Source organism: Diaporthe batatas (genome assembly GCF_019321695.1).
Source record: "Diaporthe batatas strain CRI 302-4 chromosome Unknown Contig00015, whole genome shotgun sequence".
Taxonomy (NCBI): Eukaryota; Fungi; Ascomycota; class Sordariomycetes; order Diaporthales; family Diaporthaceae; genus Diaporthe; species Diaporthe batatas.
This window is the reverse complement of record NW_025408562.1, coordinates 461,405-486,457: the sequence shown is the minus strand read 5'-3', so window position 1 is coordinate 486,457 and position 25,053 is coordinate 461,405. Positions and strand designations below refer to the sequence as shown.

Sequence of the window (25,053 nt, the reverse complement as noted above, 5' to 3'; positions counted from 1 at the left end):
AGGAATGACGAAAGAATCAACGGATTAGATTCGACAGCCAATGAGTTTGCGCCGAGAACGTCTCCTCTACGTGGCTACAGTGTATATCTACATGCCCGTGCTTCCAAGGGGCTTGAGCCGTCCATGCACCTGAGTGCTCGACTTATATCGCCAAAGCATACCCTCGAGTCACATGCTGTAGCAATCTTCTGACTACCTTGAACCGTGTTGGTCGCCTCTAGAATTCCTGCTGCCCATGACTCCTCCGGCGTGCCTTCTTGGCTTCTCCACTGGTCCGGCCGAAATGCTACCACAGCGGAGATCACCCACCTCATCAAGCAAAATGGTTTCAGCGAGACTTTCCAACAACATTCCGCAGGCCGAAGATTGCTGATAAATTCTTGCGATGATACCATGTTGAGTCGTAACATCAGGAACCAGGCCATTTAAAATCTGGCCTGCCCGCCTTGATAGCTGCCACTGCCACAATGGAATGGGCGTAAGGGAGGGTTCCGCAATCGATTCTGATGTGGATGGGCCAGGTGCCTCATAACGTGCGCTCGTCCATTCTCCTCAGCACCGGCAACATAGCGGACGTAGACGCAGTGGCATTGCCTTCCTCACTCTCAGTAATCACTGCCGTGATGTACTTGTCTTTCGTCGCGTCAAACAGCAGCCGCAACGACTCGGCGCTGTTGCGCTCGGGGTCGATCTCGTTGTACGTGAGGGAATCTGCGGAAACGCGATCCCTGTCGATATTGACCGTCTCAAGCAGGACGATCACGGCGACATCGGCGTCGTTAGCGGCGATGGCGATATCGGAAGTACCAGCAGGGCCGTAAATGTATCCATTGGCGAACATAGCCTCCGCTCCTAATAGGACCTTGGACGCACGCTTGAGGTTGACGCTCAGCCCTGCGAGGCTGGGATAGTAAAAGACTCGTATCCCCTCATTCCTGAGGATCTGGGCCAGCTCCTGGCCGGATCGGTCATACGGGTCATCTAATACGGCGACTTCGAAGTCGCGTCCCTCGGCATGTGCTCTCTGGAAAGCTTTCCGAACGAGTGTGTCGTGGCCGTATGTGAAAATCGTCTCGCCGTCAGAAATTATCGACGCAGCCTTGGAGACAATGGAGTCCTCTGCGTAGAGTATTCTCTCCTGGATGAATAAGTCTATAGCATCACAGAGCTGCTCCTTGGATGTCTCGTCGGACTGGTCGAGCTCAAGCTTCGCAATCTTGGACTTGAGCATGCGGATGGCGTTGCCCATAGCAAAACACATGGGCCGACACTCGGCAAGATAGTCGATTTGAGGGTTGAGAACATGTGGGAGGAAGTGCCGAGAAAAGACATGTCCTGGTGGACTCTCATACTCCTCGATGACCTGTTCACACTGTCAGCCTGAAGTGTTATGCGCACCAAGTGACAGAACATGCAAACCTTCTTGAATGCAACGAGAGTGGCCTCGAGTCTGGTGACGTTGTCTTTCAACGTGAAAGTTGCCATTTGCTGGCCAAGAGCCAGGACAGTCCGGTCGACATCCTTATCAGTCTTTGACAGCGGGAGCTTCTTAGCCATGGGCAGATGGCTGAAGCACTCAGGCACGACTGGTCCAGCAGGCTCCTTGGGCGCTGGGGCAGGAGTTGGGACAGGCTTTTTTGGCCTGCTTGCAAGTGATGTTGCCGGTGCATCCTGCTTCGGCTTGTTCTGCTTTCCGGAACCCTGCTTCTCGTTTCCAGCTGGGGCGGCAGGACTTGGATCTGCGGCCTTGGACTGTTCTCGGCGAGCAGCCTTCTCGGCCTTTTTCTGTGCTTTCAGCTGGGCATTGGTGAGTTTCGGGGCAGCCTCTGAGGCAGGGGCTGCTGCAGCGGCCGGGGCCGGAGCTGCCGCTGCCGCTGGAGCTGCTGGAGCTGCTTGAGGGGCCTTCTCTGGCATGCTGAATAAATGCCGTGAGAATTATGTGTTTAGGTTGAAAGCAGGGCGGGTTGGTGGACAGGAGTGAGAAAGTTACAGGGCGATGTGCAATTACTAGGGCGAGTGAGTCAAAATCCGACTGAGCTTGTACATTGATGATGTACCTTTTTGCGCCTGCTGCCCCGCGCCTGCACGAGCTGGGATCCGCCCTGTAGCGCTTTTTCTGCTTGACACTAAATTCGGCTGGATCCGAGCTTTCAAGCACTGTTACCATCAACTCTGTTACTGTTATTTCAGTGACTTGAGTGTAGGTTACCTGGGTACTTGACTTGCTTGTGGGACTGGTTCAGAGCCTCATTGTTGGGCATCTGCAGCATTCAATCAAAAGTCGGCATGATCCATAAATTCATTCTAGCACATGTTACTTACTCTTACTCTGGGTTCGGTTGCCTGTGTCAAAGTGCTCCACATTCACCACAGGATGCACAGCTTGGTCTTGTCACAAGAACACAACATGGCCAACTGATGCAATCCACCTGGTGCCGTAGTTTATTCACGGCTTCCTAACTGTGTGATAGATGAGGAGTGTCTGATGGTATAATACAACATACATTACCAGTATGATTTATTCTGTTCACGATGCTCGTGTAAATGCTGTTGCAGTGGCCGGAGCAATCATGCTTGGCTCTGGCCCACGGTGCTTGTTCCCTCACTGGTTTCTGCCACATCACTGCTTGCAGCTGGAGTATCTTTGGCCACGTCTTTCGCCACAACAGCAGCTTCGGCAGCAGCTTCACCCTGTGCCTTACCGTGCAAGAAGATCCTGTAATTGCCCAAGATCACGCCCTCTCGTCCCTTCCACTCCTTGGCGCCGTTAACCTCCTGAATGGCCTTCGTAACCCTCTCAATAAGTTCCTTGGCGTCGGATTCGTTCGCAGTTGCCTTGCCACGGACCTTCTTCTGTATGAGGACCTGCACCTTGTAGCCCTTGTTCAGGAACTTCTGCAGCGTCTTGAGCTTGTGGTCGAGGTCGTGGGGCGCCAGCGTCCACGTCAGCTCCACCTCCTTCTCCTTGACGGCCCCCTTCTTCTTGCGGTCCCTGATGTCCTTCAGCCTGGCCATCTCCTCCATCTTGTTGACGACCCTGCAGACCGGCCACCGCGGCGAGCCCTTCTCCTCGGGGTCCGGCACGGCCAGGGCCTCCAGGTACGTCGTCTTGCGGTCCAGCTCCGCCAGCACCTCCTTGAGGGGCCGCGGGATGTCGATGGACGGGTGGCCCACCGCCCCGGGCGGCGGCTTGACGTGGACGTACGGCCAGGCGATCTCCTCGTCGCGCGGCATGCGGCCGAGCTTGACCTTGACGCGCTCCACCGGCGCCTCTTCGGTTTTCTTCTTCTTTTGTTGTTGGGACGCGCGGGCTGTGCGCCGGGCGTGCAGGCTATCGAGGGCGTTCGGGGGTGGTGTCCGCGGCGCGTGGCTCTCGCGGTCGAACAGGGAGCTGTGCCGGATCGGTGTGCTTTTCGTGCCTTGGTCTCGGCCTGCCCAGTAGGCCCGGGCTTGTGGCGGCAGTTCGAAGAGCGCGGGGACGAATATCCTCGTCAGGTGTAGCGAGTGTGCACGTCCGACGTTGGAAGGCATGAAGACGCGGCGCAGGGCCGTCGCCGGGTTGAAAACGCATTGGGAGCCCGTCATGATGACGAGAGGTAAAGAGGCAAGCAGAGAGAAGTTCTGTCCGTGTTTCGGTTCTGCAGCGAGGTTTGGAGGCTGGGTAAGGAGAGACTTGGTATTGATAGTGGAATGGCTCGGTGAAATTTTCCAGGTCCAAGTTGGGAAAACAGCTTGGAGATTCAAATTCGTCCTCCAAGAAGGCTTGTAGCTCTCCAAACCAATCAGGAATCAGGATGGGGGTTACGTAAGTGCTCATTGTACCTCACAAGGCCAGGGTCCATTTCCAGCAGGTCTCACCAGTCTTTGTTGACCACCACTGCAGGTTTCGGAATCTTCTCATCTCCCGAGCTGTCACTCCTCTCGGGCCAAATATGGACGACGGAGCACAATAAGAGAAGGTGTTTTCGACATGTCACTCTCATAAAATCACCCCAACATGTCGTCCTTTGTCCGCTTCTTCCGCGAGGGCAAGGGCCGTCTCACGGCCCGCTTCGCAACGCCCACGGTGCGCTTCTTCCTTGGCCGGTACTACGGCCGCCCCGTGGCCCTCGTCTCCGACGCCGGAAAGGTCCTGGCCGCCGCCCACTTGTTCTGGTCCTACGGCTATGACTGGGGCACCGTGTCCGGCCCCTCCATGCTGCCGGGCTGGTCCGTCTGGGGCGAGGGAGCCATCATCTCACACCGGTACCGCCGCGGCAAGGACATCAAGGTCGGCGACCTGGTCCGTTTCAAGATCCCCGTCGACGACGGCCTTGCCATAAAAAGGGTCCTCGGGGTCGCAGGGGACTACGTGATGATGGGGACCCCTGAGACGGGGCAGGACTCCATGATACAGGTGAGGCGGGCAGCATGGACAACACCTTGTATTTCAGAGCGGCTGATGTGTGGCTTAGGTTCCACCTGGGCATGTTTGGCTGATCGGTGACAACCTGCCTGCGTCTCGCGATTCCAGGCTGTATGGCCCGGTTCCAATGGCTCTGATTGATGGGAAGGTGGTTGCGCGGACTGGCGCATGGCCGTGGCAAATGCACGCCATTGAGAACCCGTTCGATATTGAGGAAACAAATGAATCCGATCGAGACTCGGCGGCCATCTCGCGAGCAGAGCAGACCAGAAAGCCCTGAAGTGTTCGCCCCCGTTTAGGCGGCGATAGTAAACTGGTACAAGACAAGCACCATGCTCTCAAGAAGGTATGGGCTATCCACCAGACCGGACTGGATCGGGCTTGATGAAAGCAGCACAGGGCTGGGTACACCATCACTCACGTACGGGGAGGAAGCAACGTGATCGATTGTTTCGTCAAGCTGTGGGCTTGCGCGCAGTAATTACAAAAGAGACACACGGTCAAGTGGGACTAACTCTTTGTGGTAACGCTGTGCGGTTTCGAATTTCCGGCACAGAACAGATAAAGGAAGCATATATGCAGAACAAAGACGAACAACAAGAAGCGCTCTCCCCTTCCCTAATGTTGTATATAGTCATACGCCGGGAAACACCGTGCCGGTTTGCCGAGTCCAAAGTAAATGCAGGTATAGGAGACGTAGAGAAGAGACGCCGACCCAACCGGTAAAAGTAACAATGCCATAAGTCTCCATACAGTCTTCATCATCAACGCGCGGTGTTAACGGGTCTTACCCCTCGATGTGGGCTTTGGAACCGCTCTGTCCCAGAAGCTCGAGGCACCTTTGGGCGAGATTTACCACCTCGCCCTCGTCGTCCTCTTCCGGTTCGTTCTCCTCGGCCTCGATCTGCTTGTTCGCGATTTGCTTGATCACGTCGACAACGTCGTCTGACTTGCCAATCAGCCCAATCAGCTTCTTGTCTTCAGACTCGAGGAGTTGTAGCAATGTCCAGATCGCAATGTGTTGAAAGGTCGCATCGCCGCTCGCAAGGAATCTGCTCAGATATCCGTGGATTCCTCCGTGCGGTTCAGTCCACGCCTGGATGAAAATAGCATATTCTCCCACTTTCATTTGGTCAGTATTCTAGGTCCGCAGAAACGTCGTGAACATGACACGCACCTTTGGATGAGAGATTGCCCAGAGCTGCGGCACTGTTACCCTGAACCTCAATGCTGGACGACTGTGTAAGGGGTATCAACACATCAAAGACACCGAGATCCAAGAGGTGTGTCTTCAACTCGTCACTCAGAGCGAGGACCGCTATAGCAGCAGTCATTTCAGACTGCACGGTGACTGGAACGTCGAGCACCAGCTGCTTGCACTTCTGTACTGCCCCAGCCTCCAAGACGAGCGCCTTGTTTCGGTCTGAGCTGGCAGCAAGATTCCTCAGAGTCGAGATGGCATGGCACTGGATCTCTTCATTGTCGGTAGAACCGAGCAGATCCACGAGCGGTTTCAGGAAGCCGGCTTCGATGATTGGTGATTCGTTCATGGGATGTATGGAGATATTTCTTATACAAGCGACTGCGGAGAGTATGAGGGGGAGGTATGATGATTGAAGAAGCCGGAGCAGAGGGTGCAGGCCATGAGACCTCACGATATCGAGCTGGTACTTTTCGTCCGAAGCCAGATTCCGGAGGGCCAGAGCAGCTTGACACTGAACTTTGGGAGACGACGAGTCCATCAGATTGACGAGAGACTGGACCAGTTTGGGTTCCGATTGTGCCAACTTCTTTCGGTTGGTCGCATCGACAGCTATATTGCTCAGGGCTGTCGTACAGTAGTACTGTACGTCGACGTCGGACGAGGAAAGAAGTTGCACGAGGACTGGTATCGCGCCAGCATTGACGAGCTGTTGGCGATTCTCGTCTGGGAAGGAAGAGAAAAGGTTAGACAATTTACTATGAGCCACAGGCATCCGAGCAACATACCGGAATGCGTCATGTTCAAGAGAGCCCCTGTGGCGTTTCTCTGCACGCGCATATCCCTGGACTTTGCCAAACGGGTGAGTGGGCCAAGAGCTCCAGATTTCGCAATCTTGGCCTTGTTTTCTTCATGCGTAGCGAGGTTTGTTATGCACCCGACGGCATTGCACTGAACCTCGACATTTGGCGACAGCATCTGACGGATGAGGGGTGGCAGACCTCCCAGTTGAACGATGAGGACCTTGTTCTCCGCTACGAGGCGTCAGTCGTCCTGTTTTCATGCCTTGGCCAGGTCAGACTTACTGTTGACTGCGAGATTTCCAAGAGCTGCGCTGGCTGCCCTTTGCACCTCGATATCGGAGCTCTGGAGCAGGAACAATATCGGCTCGAGGGTGTCGCGGTCGACCTCTCTGACATCTGCTCGGCCTCACATTAGCCAAGACTGATGCAACCAACCTTGCCGGAGCATGCACCATGCTATCTCAAGCGATGTTCTACACAAAGCCTCCTCTTTCCAGCCTGTGTGTGCCGCCTGTAGGATACGCACCTCTCTCGGTTATCTCTGCGAATGTGAGACTCGCGCTTCGTTGTAGATCTATGTTGTCGGAGAAGACGAGGGTGCTCAACGCTCTAAGAGGCTCCCCTGAAAAGAAGTCGGTTTCGCCACGCTTGGACTTGTCAATACTCGGCGGGATATGCAAGGGGCCAGAGAGAAACGGACATTTTCGAGATACTGCAGGAGGTCGGCGACTGCCTCCCGCTCGCTGTCGGCGAGAACAGGCTCGTACAGGCCATCGCGGGATTTGGCTGGGTGGGATCAGTAAAGGGCAGGAGGGATGCATCGTGACGACGGGGAGGCATACCTCCACAGCAGGAGGAGCTGCAGATGCCCATCTCGAAGGTGGGCGGCGGGCTGTTCGGACCGGCTTCAAATGTGCTGGGGTGGGCCGTGTCAACAGATTCGAGACGCCGGAGAAGCGGCAGCTGTGTGCCTCGGAGGCGGCGACGCTGACTGCACCAGGGCTGGCCGGAATGTCTGTGCAGTGACTGCTCGAGTATGGGTTCCAGGCGAAGACGGAGATGGAGCTGCCCGAGGCTTTGAAGCCGGGTGTTGAGCGCTGCGCCGGAGCGTACGTAATTGTATGGGGTTTGTGTTTTGATGAGCAAAGCAGAGCAAAGCGAAGCTTCTTGAGTTGCTCTGTGCTCCGAAGGTGCTGGGGCCGCGAGGTGGCGCGGTGGGCAGTGGGTGGGTCACAAACGGGCCCCAGTGGAAAAGCTCCCGCCCTGTTCCCCCAGCATCTGGTCACCGTGCCTACCGGGTACCAGGAGGTACCTGTGCCGGTAGACCACTAGCGTGCGAACTGGACAGGGAAAGCTGCTTGCTATCAGTAGACGCTGGGTACCTGCCACCCAGCTGTGCATTCCGAGCTGGGTTCAACTGGGGTTGGATTGCTGATCCGCCCAACGCGGTTGGTTGCTTTCTTTTGATCTCACAAATGTGCCTATCATCAGGCATGTCGTCTCCGGCTTTGGTCTTTGTTCCTTGTGTAGGTAGACTATCAACCACTGTTTTCATGAATGGTAGAATATTCACGTGTGCACTGCAGCATCACATTGTTATCCAGGTTTCCTCTTAGTTGGCTATCTAGGTACTGTGGTATGTATTTACGGTGTAATCTGCGAAGAGACCGTATCCATCCCTAGTCATCCCTAGTTTTCCCGACGTACTCCCATTTCAGATGGGGATAACTGGACGCTTTGAACCAATTCAACCTGAGGTCAACCAACACATACACCCTCGACGTGTCGTAAGAGATAGGCGACAGACCTCGGAGAGCGGAGACGCTTGACGCCGCAGACGTGTAAATCCCCGATCCGTTACCGGATCTGATCACATGGAGGGAGTCCAGTGTGTCGAGGAACAGGTCGTAGCTAGCAGGAGCACAGTCTTTTTAGTGTCAAGCACAACCAACGGGAGGGCATCTCAAAGACATTTGCACATGGCCATCTAGCTTATGAGGGGTCATCCTCAAGCAGGTCAAACCTCCCAGATTTCTTAATCCTAGAGAGGATCATCCCACTTGAGATCATCTCAAACTGGTGGGTTGAAGCAAGAGAACTTGGAGATCTGGCACTGAGTTGGGGATGACATGTGCCATTAGTTTGTCGTCAGGCCGGGTAAGACACTTAAATAACGTGAGGAGGCTTGGTTTAGTATCGAGTAGGCTTAGTACTGTGTATTCTAGAGTAGAAGGAACGAAAAAGATATCGTGTATTTTGAGCACTAGAGTCTTCAAGGCAAGAGTATCGATATGGACAGTTCCTACTATTAGCGATGGAATATCCTCGTGGCTCTTGGCAAGAATCAATCCGAGTCCCTGTCCAACGTCGTTGGCCCGCCTGCACAGCTCATCATAAGTCGACTGCAGCCCATCACGTCCAAGGGTTCTCTCCCTGCATTTCTCAGCTTGATCGATCTTACCCGTCTGGTTCCACCGGCAAAGGTACCTAGGCAGTTGTGTGTATTGGTTGGGCACCTGTGCGTGGTTACGGCAGGGAGAGATATCAACCTCAGACACCTACCTGCATCTTTGTAAATACAGGCTGGGCTTGCTTGCCGATGCCCGCGTGGACGAGGGAATCGGTAGACGCGTCTGTCCCCGCAGGGACGAATTCTCAATCCTTGACTAAATTCTTTACGCTCTGGGTGTTAGACATCCGACTCGGAGAGTGTGTTAGATGGTGGTTGCACTTTTGTTGCGCTCGATTGCCTGTTTGGGCATGCTGCATCCTGGGAGCTGGGGAGCTGCCCTGTTGCCACAGAGCAGCAGGTACCTGGGCAGCCCTGGGTATTGAAAACGAGAGGTCGGTTTTTATGCCGATCCGGGATAAAACAGGATGGCACTGCAGGAGCAGGCGGAGGAGACGTCCAAGGTTGCCCTCGTCTGGTGTCGTCCGCACATGTGAAGGCAATCGCTTCCAGACCGGGGAGGAACCCCCCCCGGGATGTTGCTTATCTGATAAATCGGCCGCTCTCGCGACCAAGCAGCCCAAGCACAGCAGGTCCTCCAGCTCGGCCCAAAACCCCCTTCGTCCACACGGCCAGAGCTCGGGCGAACTGCAGCAAGTGGGCGGGCAGTAACACGGAGCACCACCTGGGAGGAGGAAGAAGAAGCATCATTCACCCGTTGGTGGGTTGGACACAAGACTGACTGCAGCAGTCAGTGCCTGAAAGGAAGAGAGACAGATATCGCCCGCAGCCATCAGGCCGAGAGAGCCTGACTTGTCCTCTGTCATTTCCCTTCTGTCCCTCTCCTGCCACTTGCTCCGTCACCTCGCCCTCTGACCTCACCTCGACCAACATTACCACCTGCACTTGCCTGCTTCGCCAGCAGCTTCTTCGCAGCAATCAGCCTTCATCCCAGCACGACAGGCTGATCCTCCTCGCACCTGGCTCTCGACCGAGCAAATCCCCAAATTTAAAGTGCTGCCGGGAGTCGCGAGGCTGAAGCCAACTTTTCCCCAATTCCCAGGGCGCGGCGCACATGTTTCTGAGCACCCAGACCAAACCGGCGGCCTGAATCGACACTAGGGCCAGGGCCTCGACCCCGACATTCGAACCGGCATCCCCCTTCATGTGCAACCGGCGAGGACCACAGTCATGACGGACCCCGCGAATCCAAGCGAGGGTGGCCCCCCAAAACAGCCTGCCGCCATCGCAAGTGCAAGACACCCGGGTCACGAGCTGCCTCTGCCTCTGCCGTTCGCAGCGCCCTCTACGTTTCTTCAATTGCGGGCTCCAGTCGCCAACAGGCCTCCGGCCAGCACTCAAAGTCGTACAGAGCACTCCTTGGCACCAGAGAAGCCCCTCATGACGCCGCTCGACAAAGAGCAGATGCAGGGTCTGGTAAGCCTTCCTGTCCTTCGGGCCATGGCACATGTGGCCCCCCGCGCGCCTCTTTCCCTCTCACCCTCGCCCGCGCCGCTTACCTGGGGCCCACGTCCTGATCCCTCCTATGCCGCTGGTGCCACGTCTGCGAGGCCACTGCCGGGCTGCATTCACCGCAGGCCCCATCCAACGTGGCTCAACGTCGTCGCGCGGCCTGTGTGAGGGTGCGGGGTACTGCCGGCGAACACAGCGAGCTTGCGTGGACGGGAGCAAGCCGCACGCCCCTGAATTTGAGCACCACCATCGTTGAATGCGAGAGACACGCTCGAGGGTCGGTCCGGAAGTGCTGACTTGGGTGACAGAGGGCCATACGCGAATTCCTCAAGGTCCGAACCAGTTACGATGTCCTGCCCCTATCCTTCCGACTCATCGTCCTCGACAATGACCTTCTTATCCGCACGAGTGTGAACATCCTCATGCAGAACAGTACGCTAGACCCAGATGCCGCAATCCCGCGTACACCGCACTGACGCACCTGGCCCAGATATTGTGTCCGCTCCGCTGTGGGATTCCAAGACGTCGACCTTTGCTGGTCTGCTTACGAGCACAGACTACATCAACGTCATTCAGTACTATCTACAAAACCCCGAGAGGTTCGAGGATGTGGATCGACTCCGTCTAAGTAGCTTGCGAGGTATGTGGACAGCATGGATCAGCATGCCCTGACACTGGCTGGAAGGCTGACCTGGTCGTTGTCTGCCATCAGAGGTTGAAAAGGCCATTGGCGTCACGCCTCTAGAGACCGTTTCGTTCCACCCAGGGCGGCCCCTCTATGAAGCATGCCGGAAAATGCTGCAGACCCGAGCGCGCAGGATACCGCTGGTCGACATTGATGATGAGACAGGCCGGGAGAGCGTGGTCAGCGTCATCACGCAATACCGAATACTCAAGTTCATCGCCGTGAACAATGAGAAGAACACGATGCTCCTGAAGAAGACCGTGCGGGAGCTCAATCTCGGTTCCTATGATGACTTGGCCACGGCGAGCATGAACAACACAGTCCTGGACGTGATCCAGCTTATGGTCAAATACAATATCTCGGCGGTCCCGATAGTGGATACAGAGAACACCGTTATCAATGTCTTCGAAGCCATCGACGTCATCCCGTGCATCAGAGGTGGTGCTTATGATGAGCTCCAGGGCACCGTTGGAGAGGCGCTGTGCAGACGGTCGGATGACTTCCAGGGCATTTACACCTGCACGGAAGAGGATAGGCTCGATTCGATTTTCGATACGGTTCGAAAGTCCAGGGTGCACCGATTGATTGTGGTAGACGACCACAGCAAGCTCAGGGGCATCATATCCCTCTCCGACATCCTGAAGTATGTCCTGATCCACGGAGAAGAAGAGCACATGCGGGAGCAAGCATGACCAGGCAGGAAACAGTCCTCGGCCCCTGGCCCACATTCCCATCATCCCAGGCGTATGGGACTATTCTGCGTTTCGAGGCATTTGCAGGGCGTTCGGAGAGGGTCATGGACGGAAGAAGGTATGATTAAGGGAGGCTGGTTGCATCGGCACAATCTGATTGCTGTGTCCGGCTGTTATAGACCTTTCGGCGACGTACCGGGGACGCAGTACCGGAAGGCCGGCCCCCTCTAATTTTGGGATATCAGAAGGAAGATCGTCGACAACGAAAATGTTTGTGCGCTTTAGATATATCCAGAAGGGCAAAGGGCCTGGCTGTCGACAGCTGAGGACAATATCAGTGTCCTCTTACGACTAATTCACTTGACTTTTGTCTTGCATCGCATGTGCCAATGAGCAGGTTTCACCGCATGGTGGAGGGCCGTTGAAGGGCACAAGGCGGGTTTGACGGAGACAGGACACTGCCTTGGTGCCGGGACACCAAGAGTGTATGCCTCCAGGTGAAGTTGTACCAAGGGGTCTAATTGATTTGCTGTGCGATCCAACCATCCTGATTCACTGACGGGAGCATGAGGCCAGCTGCAGCTGTGGCAGGTGCAATGTCGGGAAAAGGCAGGCCCTACCCAAGAGCACATGGAAAGGGTAAACGGTGCACCACTGCCTCCTCAGTCAACTGTCAACTACAACGCCAGGCAAAGCAGAGCAAGTAAACATGCCGACCACATTCCGGCTTCCAACGAACACCACCTGATCCCCTCGATTATCCGCGTTGGCATATACCGGTCCCTCTTGGATTGCGCCACCTGCAGTATCTCGCTATCGTCCTCCTGTACTTACCCGTCGGCAGTGTTGGCTACCTACTGCACTCAATCTTCTTTATTGGACATCCTTGAATCCTCGACATCGACCCCAATTCGAGCCACGGATGGCGACCGGACCCATCTAGTTCAACATCTGCTACGCTCCCTTGAGTTCGTTTCATGCGCAGTGGTGGCTTTCAAGTTTGTTGCCAATGTGATTACCCCTTATCTTTCGCGACAATGACGGCGTCCCGAGAACCATCTACGCCGGATCTGCAGCCTCGCCCACCAGTCACGGGATACCATGGCAAGCTGTCTGTTCCCGTCAAGAAGACATCCAGCGGTCTTCAGAGCAGCGCAACTTGGACGTCAAACAGCGGCGATTACATGTCCGACACTGATGAGATCGCGAATCGAGATGATTTCGTTCAAGAGTACAACAGGCTGGCGAAGAAGGCACGCATGCCCATGTACAGCACTGTACTTCGTTTGACTGACCGTGCAATAGCATGGAGTGCGTCCACTGGTCCCTGATCCGCCCGAAATTTCCGAGGTTCGTCTGATTTCATACAATTCGACTGTAGGCGTGCGGTGTCTGCTTCAGCAAAGCCCCTAACTTATCAACCAGTTCGATGGGATCGCTCCGAGACGGAACTGGTGGTCACGCACCTTCAGGAGGACTTCAAGCCAGTCTACGGAGCATAGTGTGAAGCGCAAACGCAGTGTTGGCCATGTGACGGCTCACATGATGCACCCGAAGAGGGACAGCCTCAAAGACCAAGATCTGCAGGGCCTCGTACGGCTATGTGGCAAGAGCTTCTTATATCTGCCGCCCGAGTATGCGCCTGGATCCCTCGTGCTGCCAACATGCTTCCGCGCCACTGCACAGCACTTGGTGCATTCCGGTTGGTAAACTGCTCACCTAAGCGTCCTGGTTCATTAGATAACACTTGGCAGCACCGGAGACCCGTGGAGTCTTCAGAATTCCAGGTTCGATTCGAGTGGTCAACGAGCTCTACGAGTTCTACTGCGCACATCAGGCAGGAGGCGATGTCGCCAACACTGTTCGAAGCCCAAATCTTCCCCTTCACATCAACGCCGGTATCCATGATGTTGCGTCCCTGTTCAAGAAATTTTTGGCCGGCCTCCCCGGAGGTATCCTTGGATCTCTATCACTGTTTGACGCACTGGTTGCGATCAACAGCCAGCTGTACACTGACCCCGAGTTCAGCAGGACAAAACAGAGCAAGCTCCGTGCGCGGCTGATTGCTCTTGCTGTCGGAACCTTGAGGTCGCAATACAGGAGAGAACTCATCTGTGCTGTTTTTGGTCTGCTGTGCCTGCTCGGAAGAGCTGCGGAGACAGCTCCGCGGGAAGATGATACGGGAAGGCCGTTGCCCACTTCCGACCTTATGGGCTACAGTGCTCTTGGGATCGTCTTTGGCCCTCTCCTGATAGGCGACATGCTTGGCTCTCATTCCGTGAAACTGGCAGACCCCAGCTCTGGGCTGTTCTTGGTGCCAGTCTCACCTCAGCCGAAGTCCAAAAAGGAGAAGAAAAAGGCCAAGGAGCAGCCCGAGGAGCCGCCACAACCTTTCTGGGACGTGGACAAGATCCACGTTGTCAACGATATCACTGAGATGCTAATCACAAACTGGAGAGATGTTGTTAAGCAGATGAGAAACATGGACGGAAATTTGAGCATCTTGCGCCGTCGCAGCCGTGCCTCTATTTCCGATGACTCGAGACTAGTGAAGAACTTCACGAGGACTCCGGAAGACGGCTTCGCTCATCACAGATCTGTCGACATCGAGACGTCAGAGGATCGCCCGCCTAGTCCTATAGCTTCTTCCTCTAGTGAGTTCAGGAATGACTTGTCGAATACTGAGAGACATACCTAACGTTTAATAGGGGCCGTGTCTTTCAAACAGACAGATAGAACCAGCGAAGCTCTTTCCGTGAAGAAGACGCGCCAAACCCCTGCCCGCTCCCCTTCGAATTATACCCGGGGCCCAAATTTGGGATTACTCTCACCCCCAAGAGAAGAGCCTAGTAGCGAGGACCAAGAGATAACAACTACGACACCCTTGAAAAGCTCCCTCAGATCACCAACCAAGAGTACAACGCAAAGTCAGAAGACAAGTGGGCCAGAAAATCACGAAAACATCCCACCCAGCAGCGAGGGTGAAGTCACAACGATACAACAGGTCTGCATCTCATCCGCGCCTGCGAAATCACTAGAACGGACAAGACCAGAAGCTGAGGCCACACGCATTGAATATCTGGAATCAGGCAAGACTGAGAGAGACAAAACAACACACGAGGCAAATGTTAGTACTCCACAACGTCGTGAGCATAGTAGAACACCATCGAAAGTTCCAAAGCCCAAGAACCATGAGGACCTGGGCGTGGATTCTGTGAAGAACCTGAAGCCCAAGTTCTCGTGCGATCTGGACTCGATGACTGCGTGCACGGTGGTCCCGGGCGCGAAAATATTGAGTGGTACTTCCACAATGCATTACCGGCCCAAGACGTCTTACACAGACTCGACCACTGAGTCGACAAATGTTGGTTCGGCCAGCCGCTCAATTAGATCCACACAAGGAAAGGAGCACCAAAACACGCAGAGATTGGCCATAGGTTCGGCGCATATCGTCACCCCTGACCAGATGGATGGGGCGGTAGATGTTGCCTTGACCAGAAACTTATGCCGTGGATCGTTCCGGGATCTCAAGGACCAATTCGAAGCACGAAACAATGGTGTCAATCGACCATCATCGTATCCTATCTGGAAGAGCAGGTCCAGGATTGATTTGCCGCTGCACAATGATGCGAACGCCCATCATCAGACACCGTCCTTGGACACTCCACGAAAAGGCTCTCCCGTGTCAGCCTTTGGGAGCCGTGATGACCTCAAGCGTGGTGCTGGCAAGGTGCTGGGTTTGGCCGCGAAGTTCGACAGTGCCGCCAAAACCTCCCGTTTCGTGCCTGTCGGAGAGGGCGGCGAATGTAAATATCGACGAGAAGCCGCTGGATTAGTGTCGCCATACACCAGCAATCCATCACCTACTCATTCTATTACTACAACGTCAACGCCAGCCTCGTTGATGTGTCGGTCGCGAGATCCGATGGTCTTGCCATCAAATGTCGAAAATTCCAGGAAGTCGAAAATTCCAAGACCACAGCATGCCGACAGTGGTGGCAGGTCTGCACGTGAATTTGGTCCTGAACCTGCACGAACCGGAACAGGGTCCACGCCATCGCATCCTGAGAGATCAATGTTGCTCACCCCCTCAAAACCACCCATCAAGGAGGTCTCTGAGGCCACCGTGGTATCCTTGGCGCAGCTGGATGGTTCACCGAGAGATTGCTTGTCAAAAATACCAAGACCTGCTCCCACACTTTCACCTGGACACGAACTGACGCCCGTTGCCTATCACTCTAGCCCCATTATGCCAACCGCAACGACTTCTAGTAATAGTGGTTTACCGCGCCTCTCACAATACAGCATGACACCGTCATCTGGCGAACCTCTGAGCTATATCCAGAAGACAAGCTTACACAACCTTAGCTTTAGCCCAAGCAACGGTCTAGGCCGAGGCCGCAATGCCTCCTCTCTCCGAGACCAGATTCGGAGTCTAAGACAAGAACTGTCGGCCAAGAATGAAGAGTGTGTCCAGCTTCGTCTGGATTTCGAGGAGAGGAGGAAGGCAAGCGAAGTGAACGAAATCCTACTGCGAGAAGACCTTGAAGGTGCCAAGGCGGATTTGGCCAAGTGGAAGCGGAGGGCCGAGAAGGCAGAGGATAAAGTCGAAAGACTGGAGAGTACTGCCAGAAGACTGCACAGTGGTGGGCGTAACCACGACTTCTCCTTCGTCAGCGGACTGCCCGACGCTATCGACATTAGTGAGCGGGCCCCGCAATATCAGACACTGTCACCGAGAATGAACCAGAGCGCAAGGAGAGCTCCTGAGAATATTCGGCCGACTGGTCCTCCCTTTCTAATGGGTGGTGATGCAATGTCAGATTGTTCCGGGAGTACGGTTGTGAGAAATATACGAGGGGCTGAGGAGGGACACTGGGCTCCTTTCGATGAGCAGGTTGGGATTCCCGCTCCCATACCTATGGATGAATTTTTGTAGGCGCTGTTTGCTTGATGTCGGCTGTTCGCCGGGTCAATTTTGGTGCGAGTGGCATGTTTGGCTTCAGAGATGGGGTGTACCACGAGGTACAACGGGTTCCTACTTGTCAATAAGTTTCCTTATGCAGCCTAGAATTCGAGGTTTTGTTTTGGGGGGACGAGAATGGGTTTGGGTAAGATCGCATTGTTAACGTGGCCAAAGTGGCCAATTTCAACAAGTCCTGCTTAATAGACGAGCCGACCTCCTATTGAATCTACGACTACACCCAGTTGGTTCTGTATGTATGTGCCGTGATACTAAGCCACCCAACGCCGACAAAACACTGTGCCTTGGGCGGGCCGTATGAATGTATCCTGAATATCCGTCTCTAAGCACTAAAAAGTCCACGGCGAGCTGTCCTCGCCTTGGATAAATGTAGCCATAATTCTGGCCTGTTGCTAGTCTAGCATGCACCAAAGTCAGTAGACGACACCTAGAAGCAGAACTAGACCGAACCAGCGTTTCTATCGCCGGCCCGTTAATCTGTCCCATATACCAGCGGCGTCGTTGCTCTGTGCGGTCCTCTCAGGCGACAGGACCGTTGTGTTCCAGGCCTCGGCGCCGTCGACGAAGAGGCGGTACGAGAGGCTGCTCCTGCCGACCTCGGGCCCCTTTTCGATTGTGATGGCGCCGAACTTGGAATTTCCTTTGTTGATGTACCTGAAATTCTGGTCAGCCATATGATCTGCGCGAAGTGGCCGGGGTGGGGAAAGGGGGAGGGGTGAGGAAGGGAATCGAGATCAGACGCGTACTTGATCTTGACATCCGTGTCGTCAGCTTGTTTGTAGGTCCCAATGGGCGAGTAGAACTGGCTCAGGGGGCTGGCCGAGAACTCGTACACGGTCGCCTCCTCGGCCCACCTGGAGCCCCGGGGCGGCGGGAACTTGGTGGCCGCGAACTCGTGCCTGTCCCCGGACAGGACGACCACGCCGATGCCGCGGGAGGCGGCGTCCCACATGGCCTCCAGGATCAGCTGCCTCTCGGCGAGGAAGCCGCCCCACGTGTCCTGGACGTTGACGGGCCAGTTCTTGGTGAAGGGCACCGAGAAGGCGATGATCTTCCAGTCGACGCCCCTGGGCTCGGGCCTGCGCAGGAACGCGAGCAGGTCCGCCAGCTGCGCCGCGCCGAGCATCGTCTTGTCCTTGTCGCCGTGGTCGACCTTGTTGGACGACCGGTAGGAGCGCGTGTCGGCCATGAAGAAGTCCGCCGGGCCCTGCGCGAACTCGAACCACGTCGGCGCGGCCCTGGAGAACGCCCAGGCGGCGGGCTTCCTCGCCGCGGGCGGGTTGACTGCTGTGTGGTAGTGGTGCCACGGGTCCACGGCGGCCGCGTACACGCCGGTGGTGTTGCGGTCCCAGTCGTTGTGGATCTCATGGTCGTCCAGGACGTGGATCCAGCTCAGGTTCTGTCCGACGCTGGGCCACTCGGGCGAGGCGTAGACGGCCCGGTACTTCTGTCGGAACTCGGCGGCGCTCTCGCCCCATTCGCTGGGCACGTCTGCGTAGATGAAGTCGCCTAAGAACAGCATGAACTGGGCGCCCAGGTTCGGCAAAACGTCCCTGAGGTATCGCATCCCGGGGATAGAAAGAGGGTGGTCCATGGGGTTGTAAGGAAGGCGGTTGACGATGCAAGAGGTGGACAGGAAGGTAAATTTGCCATCGTCTGGGTATTTGCCGGACTCGGGCGCTGACGTGAATTCGCCATGGTGGCCGTTCGACGTCCTCCATTCGTAGCTGCGTTGCGAGTTGTGGTTCAGGGCAACATCAATCACAGCAGTGTAGTCTGTGTCATCAGATGTCCTTTTGACCGTGCCGGCCACGAGGTAGTCACCAGTCTTGGCGAAGGGAGATTCGTCTTCCTTGACGCGTATCTCGAAACGGACGGGCAGCTTGCTCTGGTCAGGCTCTCGGATGAGGAACTTGGCCTCCTTGTTAGAGATGAAGCCTGGTCTGACAAAGGAAAGGTCTTCGGTCGGGAGCATGTGCTCTGAGTAAAGGCGGTCCGCAACCATGGTCACGCAGGCAAGGTTGATCAGGAAGGTGACCAGTGTAAGAACGAGGCTGCGTGGGTTCGGAACGCCTGCCAGAATTGTGCGCCAGAGGCCGACATTTCCGGGTCCATCTACGCTCATCTCTGTGCGGGTGACATCGACGTCCTCGATCACCTCGCCGTCAACCTCCTCGAACCGTCGAGTCCTGGTGGTCCTGACCACCTCCGCCTGTCCATACTGCAGCGCAGAGAAAAAGCTGGTGATGCAGGCGGGAATGTAGACCGCGAACGCCGTGAAAGCGACAGGGGCGAGTGGCTAGTAATCTCATCAGAATCACACAAGAGTGAAGCTTGTCCCGAGATATCTGGACTTACAGGAAGCAGACCCTACCCAAATTGGTTAGCTATCTGCGGTCAAGAACACGACAATCAGCTCATCACACTTACCCAGCGCAGGAAGAAGTAGGAGACAGCTCTTAAAATGATGGTTGAGGTCGTCGTGAGCACATTATCAACGGCCATCTTTGCGGCTGTAAGGCTCGCTGTCTGATGCCAGGCTGGATCAGGGGTGATGTTGTCACTGCCTCGGCTGAGTTGTTTCCGGTAGGAAAGCGTACCAGCTTTATGACCAAGTTGGTATTTCCGTACGTGCAGTCGAAAAGCGAGAGGCCTAGAACAACGACAAAAAGTCAGGACACCGAGGCATATAATTTCATAGTAATCAGTGAGCTGTTGAAACAAAGCCGGGCAGGGGTGTTAGAGCAGCGATCCGTCCCTATTGCGAGGGCTGATGTCATTCATAACCAGCTGCTTGCTTCCGTCTGGCGCCATGCATACGGTGGACTATTTACTACGTGGTGCTACTGACAGACGCGCTGCACTACGCACAACGGCCACCGCAGGCTGCGTGTGCAAACTTTCCTTAGGGCACTTCTCCCCGCCTGAATCTGCCTCCGAGATGTATATGGGACAGCTAGCTCTTGTACTGTAGCGCAACTGTATTGAGCTGCAATACTGAGTACCTCCGTCAAGGTACAGATTAGGTCCGTACCTACCACAGTACGGGTACAGCAGGGTACGTACCTGTCTACCTACTGTTAGGCGAAGGCCAGACGCCCTGACGCCCAGACGGGGTCTTCCACCTGGCCCCTGCATGGAGACCGCTCCGCTTCAGGCATAGCGCCATATCAGCTGGGAAACAGGTGCACCGTGGCATGTCGCGACGGAGCTACTTGGTTGCTTGCTGGCCGTCCAGAACCTCGACTGCCGTCTACCGACCTCTTTGTGCCCCGTACCCAAACCCATCGCAGCCAGCTGCCGCCCGACGATGAAGCTCGCATCTCTCGCAACCGGGCTGGTTGCCCTGTTCGCTGGCCATGCCTCGGCAACAGCATTGACCTACAAGCTTGTCGCAAACGAGAAGGCCTGCTTCTATGCCAACAACCAGGACAAGGGCCAGAAGATCGCATTCTACTTCGCCGTACGACGCATCCCCGGTTGCCGTCTGCCCGGCCACGACCCTGCGCTCAAAAATGTGCTAACGAGTTGTCCAGGTCCAATCCGGAGGTTCATTCGATGTCGATTTCGAGGTCACGAGCCCAATCGGCAAGATTGTCATCGATGGCCAGAAGGAGCGCCAGGGAGACTTCGTCTTCACCGGCAATGATATCGGCGACTACTCTTTCTGCTTCAACAATGAGATGAGCACTGTCACGGACAAGTTTGTCGACTTTGAGATTGCTGTCAGTACCGCCCAGCCTCGAACCCTACTACGACTACTCTCTAACGCTTGCTTTCGTATACAGGTCGAGAACGAAGCCCGTGTCAACCTCCCTTCCAAGCAGGGTAGCTCGCCAGAACAGACGACATCCCTCGAGGAGTCAGTCTTTAAGATCTCCGGCCAGCTCTCCACAATCTCCCGAAACCAGAAGTACTTCCGCACGCGCGAGAACCGCAACTTCAGCACAGTCCGCAGCACAGAGAAGAGGATTGTTAACTTCAGCTTGATTCAGTGTGGGCTGGTTATCTGCATGGGCGCGCTGCAGGTCTTTGTTGTGCGCTTCTTCTTCCAAGGCGCCAGGAAGGGCTACGTATGATCGCGCGGCATGGCCACGCTGTTTTTCTCTTTGGACTCGTGCACGGCGTAGGAATGGAAACTGGAATGAGGGCGTATCCAATGTATTTCCCCGGTATAGGGGGCTCGACTGACCTTACGAAGCATGAAAGAGTGAGCTGGACTTGAGCGTGTGCTTCTGTCGGGGCAGAACGTGACCGGGAGACCAGAAGGCCAAGTATGGCACATACCCAATGCATGACAGGGGTTTTGTCAATATGAAAAAGTATTTGGAGACATAGAACCGGCTATCGACCATAGTCCTTGCCTTTTACCAGACGTGGGAATTGACGACAATCGTATTCCACTCCGAAAGTGCTGACCATCCATTTCAAATCCGTACTAAAATATATCCTGAACATCTACATAGCAGGCACTGTCCAGAAGGTACTGACGTACTGTAGAGCAGCCGATAGGGTGCCTAGATAGTTGGGCCCCTGCGGGGTGGCCCGTGCGTCTGCAAACGTCGGGACCTGATTTCTCTCCTCGCCCGTCAAATGAAGACCAAGCGCGTACCCTCATAACCTCCATACTCACCCTCGCCGTCCACCAACCATGGCTTCTCTCGCAGCTGCACTGTCCCAGTCCCTCCCCAAGCCGAATTACACGGGCGAGGAAGAGGAGCTGCCTTCGCGCGCCAGCAAGAATGGCCCAAGGATCGTTGGCCCCGGCCACTTCGACGAGTCCCAGATTGTCCTGAAGCGGGCCGGCGGGCCACCGCCTTACGGACAGCGCTCTGGATGGCGACCACGCAACCCCGAGGACTTTGGCGATGGCGGCGCGTTCCCCGAGATCCACATCGCCCAGTACCCGCTCGATCTAGGCCGCAAGGGCGGCTCGAACAAGTCCAACGCGCTCGCTCTGACCGTCGATGGCGATGGGAAGGTCAAATATGATGCTATTGCGAGGCAGGGCCATGCCGAGGGCAGAGTCGTGCAGGCGAGCTTCAAGGACTTGATACCGCTGCGGCAGCGTGCCGATGCCGGCGAGATCAACCTGGAGCGGCCGAGCGAAGAGGAGGTCGCCGCCACGGCTGAGAGGACCAAGGCCGCGCTGGAGAAGCTGGTCAGCGGCGCAGTGGCGTCTCAGAAGCCCAAGAATGTCAACACTGGAGGCTCGCGAGACCCCACGTTTGTGAGGTACACGCCGGCGAACCAGATGGGGGACAGCTCCAAGAAGCAGGATCGGATTATGAAGATTGTCGAGAGGCAGCGTGACCCCATGGAGCCGCCCAAGTTCAAGGTCAAGAAGATCCCACGTGGCCCACCCTCGCCTCCGCCTCCAGTGCTGAGGTCGCCGCCAAGGAAATTGACGGCGCAAGACCAGGAGGACTGGAGGATCCCGCCGCCCGTGTCGAACTGGAAGAACCCCAAGGGTTTCACCGTCCCCTTGGACAAGCGTCTGGCTGCGGACGGACGGGGTCTACAAGACGTACAGATCAACGACAAGTTTGCACAGTTTTCAGAGGCGCTATTCATGGCAGACAGGCATGCCCGCGAGGAGGTCAAGCAGCGAGCTCTCATGCAGCAGCGCCTGGCGGAGAAGGAGAAGCAACAGAAGGAAGATCATCTGCGCGCACTCGCCCAGCAGGCCAGGGAGGAGAAGGCCGGGCACAGCAGGCGGAGGTCAAGATCAGGCAGCTACGACAGCCGCTCAGATTCCGGGTCATCCTACGACAGCGACGAGTCGGCAGTACGTGAGCGTGAAGAAGCACGAAAAGAAAGGCGCCGCGAGGAGGAGCGCAAGCTCCGGCAATCCCGCATGGGCGCGGAGAGGCGCGTCCAAGTCATGGCTCGCGAGCAGAATCGTGACATCTCCGAGAAGATTGCGCTGGGGCTGGCAAAACCTACGCAGAGCAAGGAGGGGATGTACGATTCACGGCTTTTCAACCAGTCAAGTGGCTTTGACAGTGGCATCAACGAGGACAACCCGTACGACAAGCCTCTGTTCGCTGCACAGGACGCTATCAGCAGCATCTACCGCCCTGGGGTGACCATGGACGATGATGACGAGACGGCCGGGGACAGAGAGATGGACAAGATCCAGAAGTCGAGCCGGTTCGGCGAGGTATTGGGCAAGGGCAAGTTCAAGGGCACGGAGGACGCAGGAGAGCGCGAAGGGCCAGTGCAATTCGAGAAGGAGACGGCCGACCCGTTCAACGTTGACAAATTCCTGTCCGAGGTGGAGCAGTCGTCGGGCAAACGGGGCTACGGCTTGCAGGAGACTGACGACCGGAAATCAAAGCGGCCCAGGGTGGAGGATGACGACGACGACTAGGGTGGAAAAGCACTGGCAGCCGTAAGTTTTACGGAGGTCCGGTGCACGTCGAGTGCATGAATATCGAAGAAACATATCACTTATGTTTTACTGCCCGGGATGTGATTAGTGTCAATGGCGTACATGGCTGCGTCCATCGGTAATGGATGGGGATCAATTCCTGCTGCTTTGGCCCATAACCTGAATCCCATCCGCGACACCACAGCGCACACGAGTCGTGGGCGAAAGCGAATGATCTTGATGCCTCACGAGCGTTGAGTTGGTCACACGCAGTAGTCGCAATCTGACTTTCGCGTGAGAGGAGGAAATCTCGACTAAGTTGCGATCACAGCACATCTATATAACCTTCGAGCGATGTTCTACGCTCAAGCTTGCACCACGCGTCCTACCGTAAAAGCTTCTATAACCTCCGACACGATGACAGAACTTAGATCTAACAAGCCTTTATCATCGCCGGGTGCACACCTTAAATGTGCCCGAGTCTGCTCGCAAGTTTGGCTCGGCCCCTGCCGCTGTCACAAAAAAGAGGCCGAGACGCCGAGACGCCTGAAGAAAAGCACGGATCTCGGAGTCGTCCCTGATTCGCGCCTGATGAGCACGGAAGCTGGGGCTTGCTGGCTATATGACATGGAGGAGATGATGTCTCTTGGACCTGGGTCCTCCACTGCTGAAACCCCTTGGGTCCAGGGCATAGGCCGCAGGGCAGACAGCTACCAGCTGCCAAGACCAGTCAACGTCTGGAAGTCGACCCCTTCCCCATCATTTCTCGCGGACGATTGGGCGGTAGTTTGAATATTTCCCTGTCCCCTTGATGACACACGTCGTCCTCTGATATGCTGCCTCACGACGCGACGTGACGTGGTGACGATGGTGAGGCGACAGCAATATCGATTGATTGCTGAGATATCACCTCCTGCGACACCAGAACACCAGACGCAACGGCAGTACGTCTGCACGTCTGGATAACCTCAGAAGCTTATGAGTCACTCGGGGCAATCATGGACTCAACGGCGCCGATCGCGATCATGTTCGCGCCAGCCCAGCCCAGCCCAGAGTCAGGCAGGCCACTCAGCCACCCAGCCGGTCTCGAGGGCAGCCTCCCACGAAACGCATGATAGAGCTTGAACCTGAAGCAAGCCTGGGGTGGCCCCAGCTTGCCAGCTTGCCGACGAACCTGATCTGCCGCCGGAGTGCTGAGCTTGATTCTCAACTGCCACCACCTACACTCGCTCGCTTCGTCCCGAAACACCACCCTTCCTTCTGCCGCCCCTTGTCCCGCCCGCCGTCGAAAGCTAACCATCTGAAGTCGGAGATTTAATCTGATCTTTTGGGCCGGCCCAGCACACGGGTCTGGGTAGCCTTTTGGCAGCGGTGATCGCATGGACAACACGGTCCCACATGCGACACGACCTCCCGTCTCGCTTATCCGGGGTGCTGGAGCTCGCTCTCCCCAGACAGTCCCGGCAGTCAAGCTTTTTTTGTCTGGCGCGCTGCAACTGCAAGTGTAGTAGTACATGCAAGTCAGAGCAAGATCAGGGCGGGCAGGTCTGTGCATTACATGCAAGGCCGGGGCGCAAGGGCGGGCACATTAACGACAGCCCCGTGGGGGTGTCTTCCTGGTATCATCTGCAACTCGAGACATCATATGGCAGGGCTTGGGCAGGGCAGCGCATGGCATCAGACATCCGAAGCCATGCTCGACCCACCACGTCGATCAAAGAGATATCTATGTCGAGACTGTCCCTCGCTTCCAGATTCTTTTTTTTTTTTTTTGAAGGTGGACGAGAACGTACGTTTTCCTCTCCCTCACCGATTCATCTCATATCATGATCCTCATATACATTCCACCTTCTCAAACGTCCCCACCGAGAGGTCATCTATCTCGAACAATACTTGTCAAGTAGCACCCGAATATTACTCGCTACACTGGGTCACAGTAGCAAACCCGCCAGGACTGGCATGCAGGCCTAGCTGTCAGATCTGTGTCA

At 55.8% G+C, this 25,053-nt stretch overlaps 8 protein-coding genes across 8 annotated transcripts; 5 read left to right on the top strand and 3 right to left on the bottom strand.

The window, feature by feature from the left end:
* Window positions 1-526: 526 nt before the first annotated feature.
* Window positions 527-1,914, bottom strand: KVR01_011234 (translation initiation factor eIF2B subunit delta; the record flags this gene model as incomplete). Its single annotated transcript, XM_044793545.1, has 2 exons — window positions 527-1,363; window positions 1,420-1,914. 2 exons carry the CDS (start codon window positions 1,912-1,914, stop codon window positions 527-529), a joined length of 1,332 nt encoding a protein of 443 aa, XP_044639609.1.
* Window positions 1,915-2,416: 502 nt separating this feature from the next.
* Window positions 2,417-3,694, bottom strand: KVR01_011241 (uncharacterized protein). Its single transcript, XM_044789203.1, has one exon. It carries the CDS (start codon window positions 3,583-3,585, stop codon window positions 2,569-2,571), a length of 1,017 nt encoding a protein of 338 aa, XP_044639616.1. The 5' UTR covers window positions 3,586-3,694; the 3' UTR covers window positions 2,417-2,568.
* A 303-nt stretch (window positions 3,695-3,997) lies between these two features.
* On the top strand, window positions 3,998-4,685 carry KVR01_011354 (endopeptidase catalytic subunit IMP1; the record flags this gene model as incomplete). The annotated part of the gene is made up of 2 exons (XM_044789069.1): window positions 3,998-4,396; window positions 4,455-4,685. The coding sequence occupies 2 exons, from the start codon at window positions 3,998-4,000 to the stop codon at window positions 4,683-4,685; spliced, it is 630 nt and encodes a 209-aa protein (XP_044639729.1).
* A 507-nt stretch (window positions 4,686-5,192) lies between these two features.
* Window positions 5,193-7,282, bottom strand: KVR01_011409 (protein anchor VAC8; the record flags this gene model as incomplete). Its single annotated transcript, XM_044787517.1, has 7 exons — window positions 5,193-5,527; window positions 5,583-6,332; window positions 6,395-6,640; window positions 6,692-6,805; window positions 6,936-7,056; window positions 7,110-7,195; window positions 7,252-7,282. The coding sequence occupies 7 exons, from the start codon at window positions 7,280-7,282 to the stop codon at window positions 5,193-5,195; spliced, it is 1,683 nt and encodes a 560-aa protein (XP_044639784.1).
* A 2,073-nt stretch (window positions 7,283-9,355) lies between these two features.
* KVR01_011487 (AMP-activated serine/threonine-protein kinase regulatory subunit SNF4) lies at window positions 9,356-12,085 on the top strand. The gene is made up of 4 exons (XM_044790082.1): window positions 9,356-10,295; window positions 10,640-10,763; window positions 10,822-10,971; window positions 11,044-12,085. Exons 1-4 carry the CDS (start codon window positions 10,050-10,052, stop codon window positions 11,706-11,708), a joined length of 1,185 nt encoding a protein of 394 aa, XP_044639862.1. The 5' UTR covers window positions 9,356-10,049; the 3' UTR covers window positions 11,709-12,085.
* Window positions 12,086-12,397: 312 nt separating this feature from the next.
* KVR01_011417 (uncharacterized protein) lies at window positions 12,398-16,834 on the top strand. Its single transcript, XM_044786200.1, has 5 exons — window positions 12,398-12,961; window positions 13,014-13,058; window positions 13,134-13,410; window positions 13,496-14,362; window positions 14,417-16,834. The coding sequence occupies exons 1-5, from the start codon at window positions 12,686-12,688 to the stop codon at window positions 16,645-16,647; spliced, it is 3,696 nt and encodes a 1,231-aa protein (XP_044639792.1). The 5' UTR covers window positions 12,398-12,685; the 3' UTR covers window positions 16,648-16,834.
* A 2,980-nt stretch (window positions 16,835-19,814) lies between these two features.
* Window positions 19,815-21,103, top strand: KVR01_011371 (uncharacterized protein). The gene is made up of 3 exons (XM_044784637.1): window positions 19,815-20,155; window positions 20,229-20,417; window positions 20,481-21,103. The coding sequence occupies exons 1-3, from the start codon at window positions 20,003-20,005 to the stop codon at window positions 20,769-20,771; spliced, it is 633 nt and encodes a 210-aa protein (XP_044639746.1). The 5' UTR covers window positions 19,815-20,002; the 3' UTR covers window positions 20,772-21,103.
* A 240-nt stretch (window positions 21,104-21,343) lies between these two features.
* On the top strand, window positions 21,344-23,065 carry KVR01_011309 (mRNA splicing protein PRP45; the record flags this gene model as incomplete). The annotated part of the gene is made up of 1 exon (XM_044782161.1): window positions 21,344-23,065. The coding sequence occupies one exon, from the start codon at window positions 21,344-21,346 to the stop codon at window positions 23,063-23,065; it is 1,722 nt and encodes a 573-aa protein (XP_044639684.1).
* Between the last annotated feature and the right edge of the window lie 1,988 nt (window positions 23,066-25,053).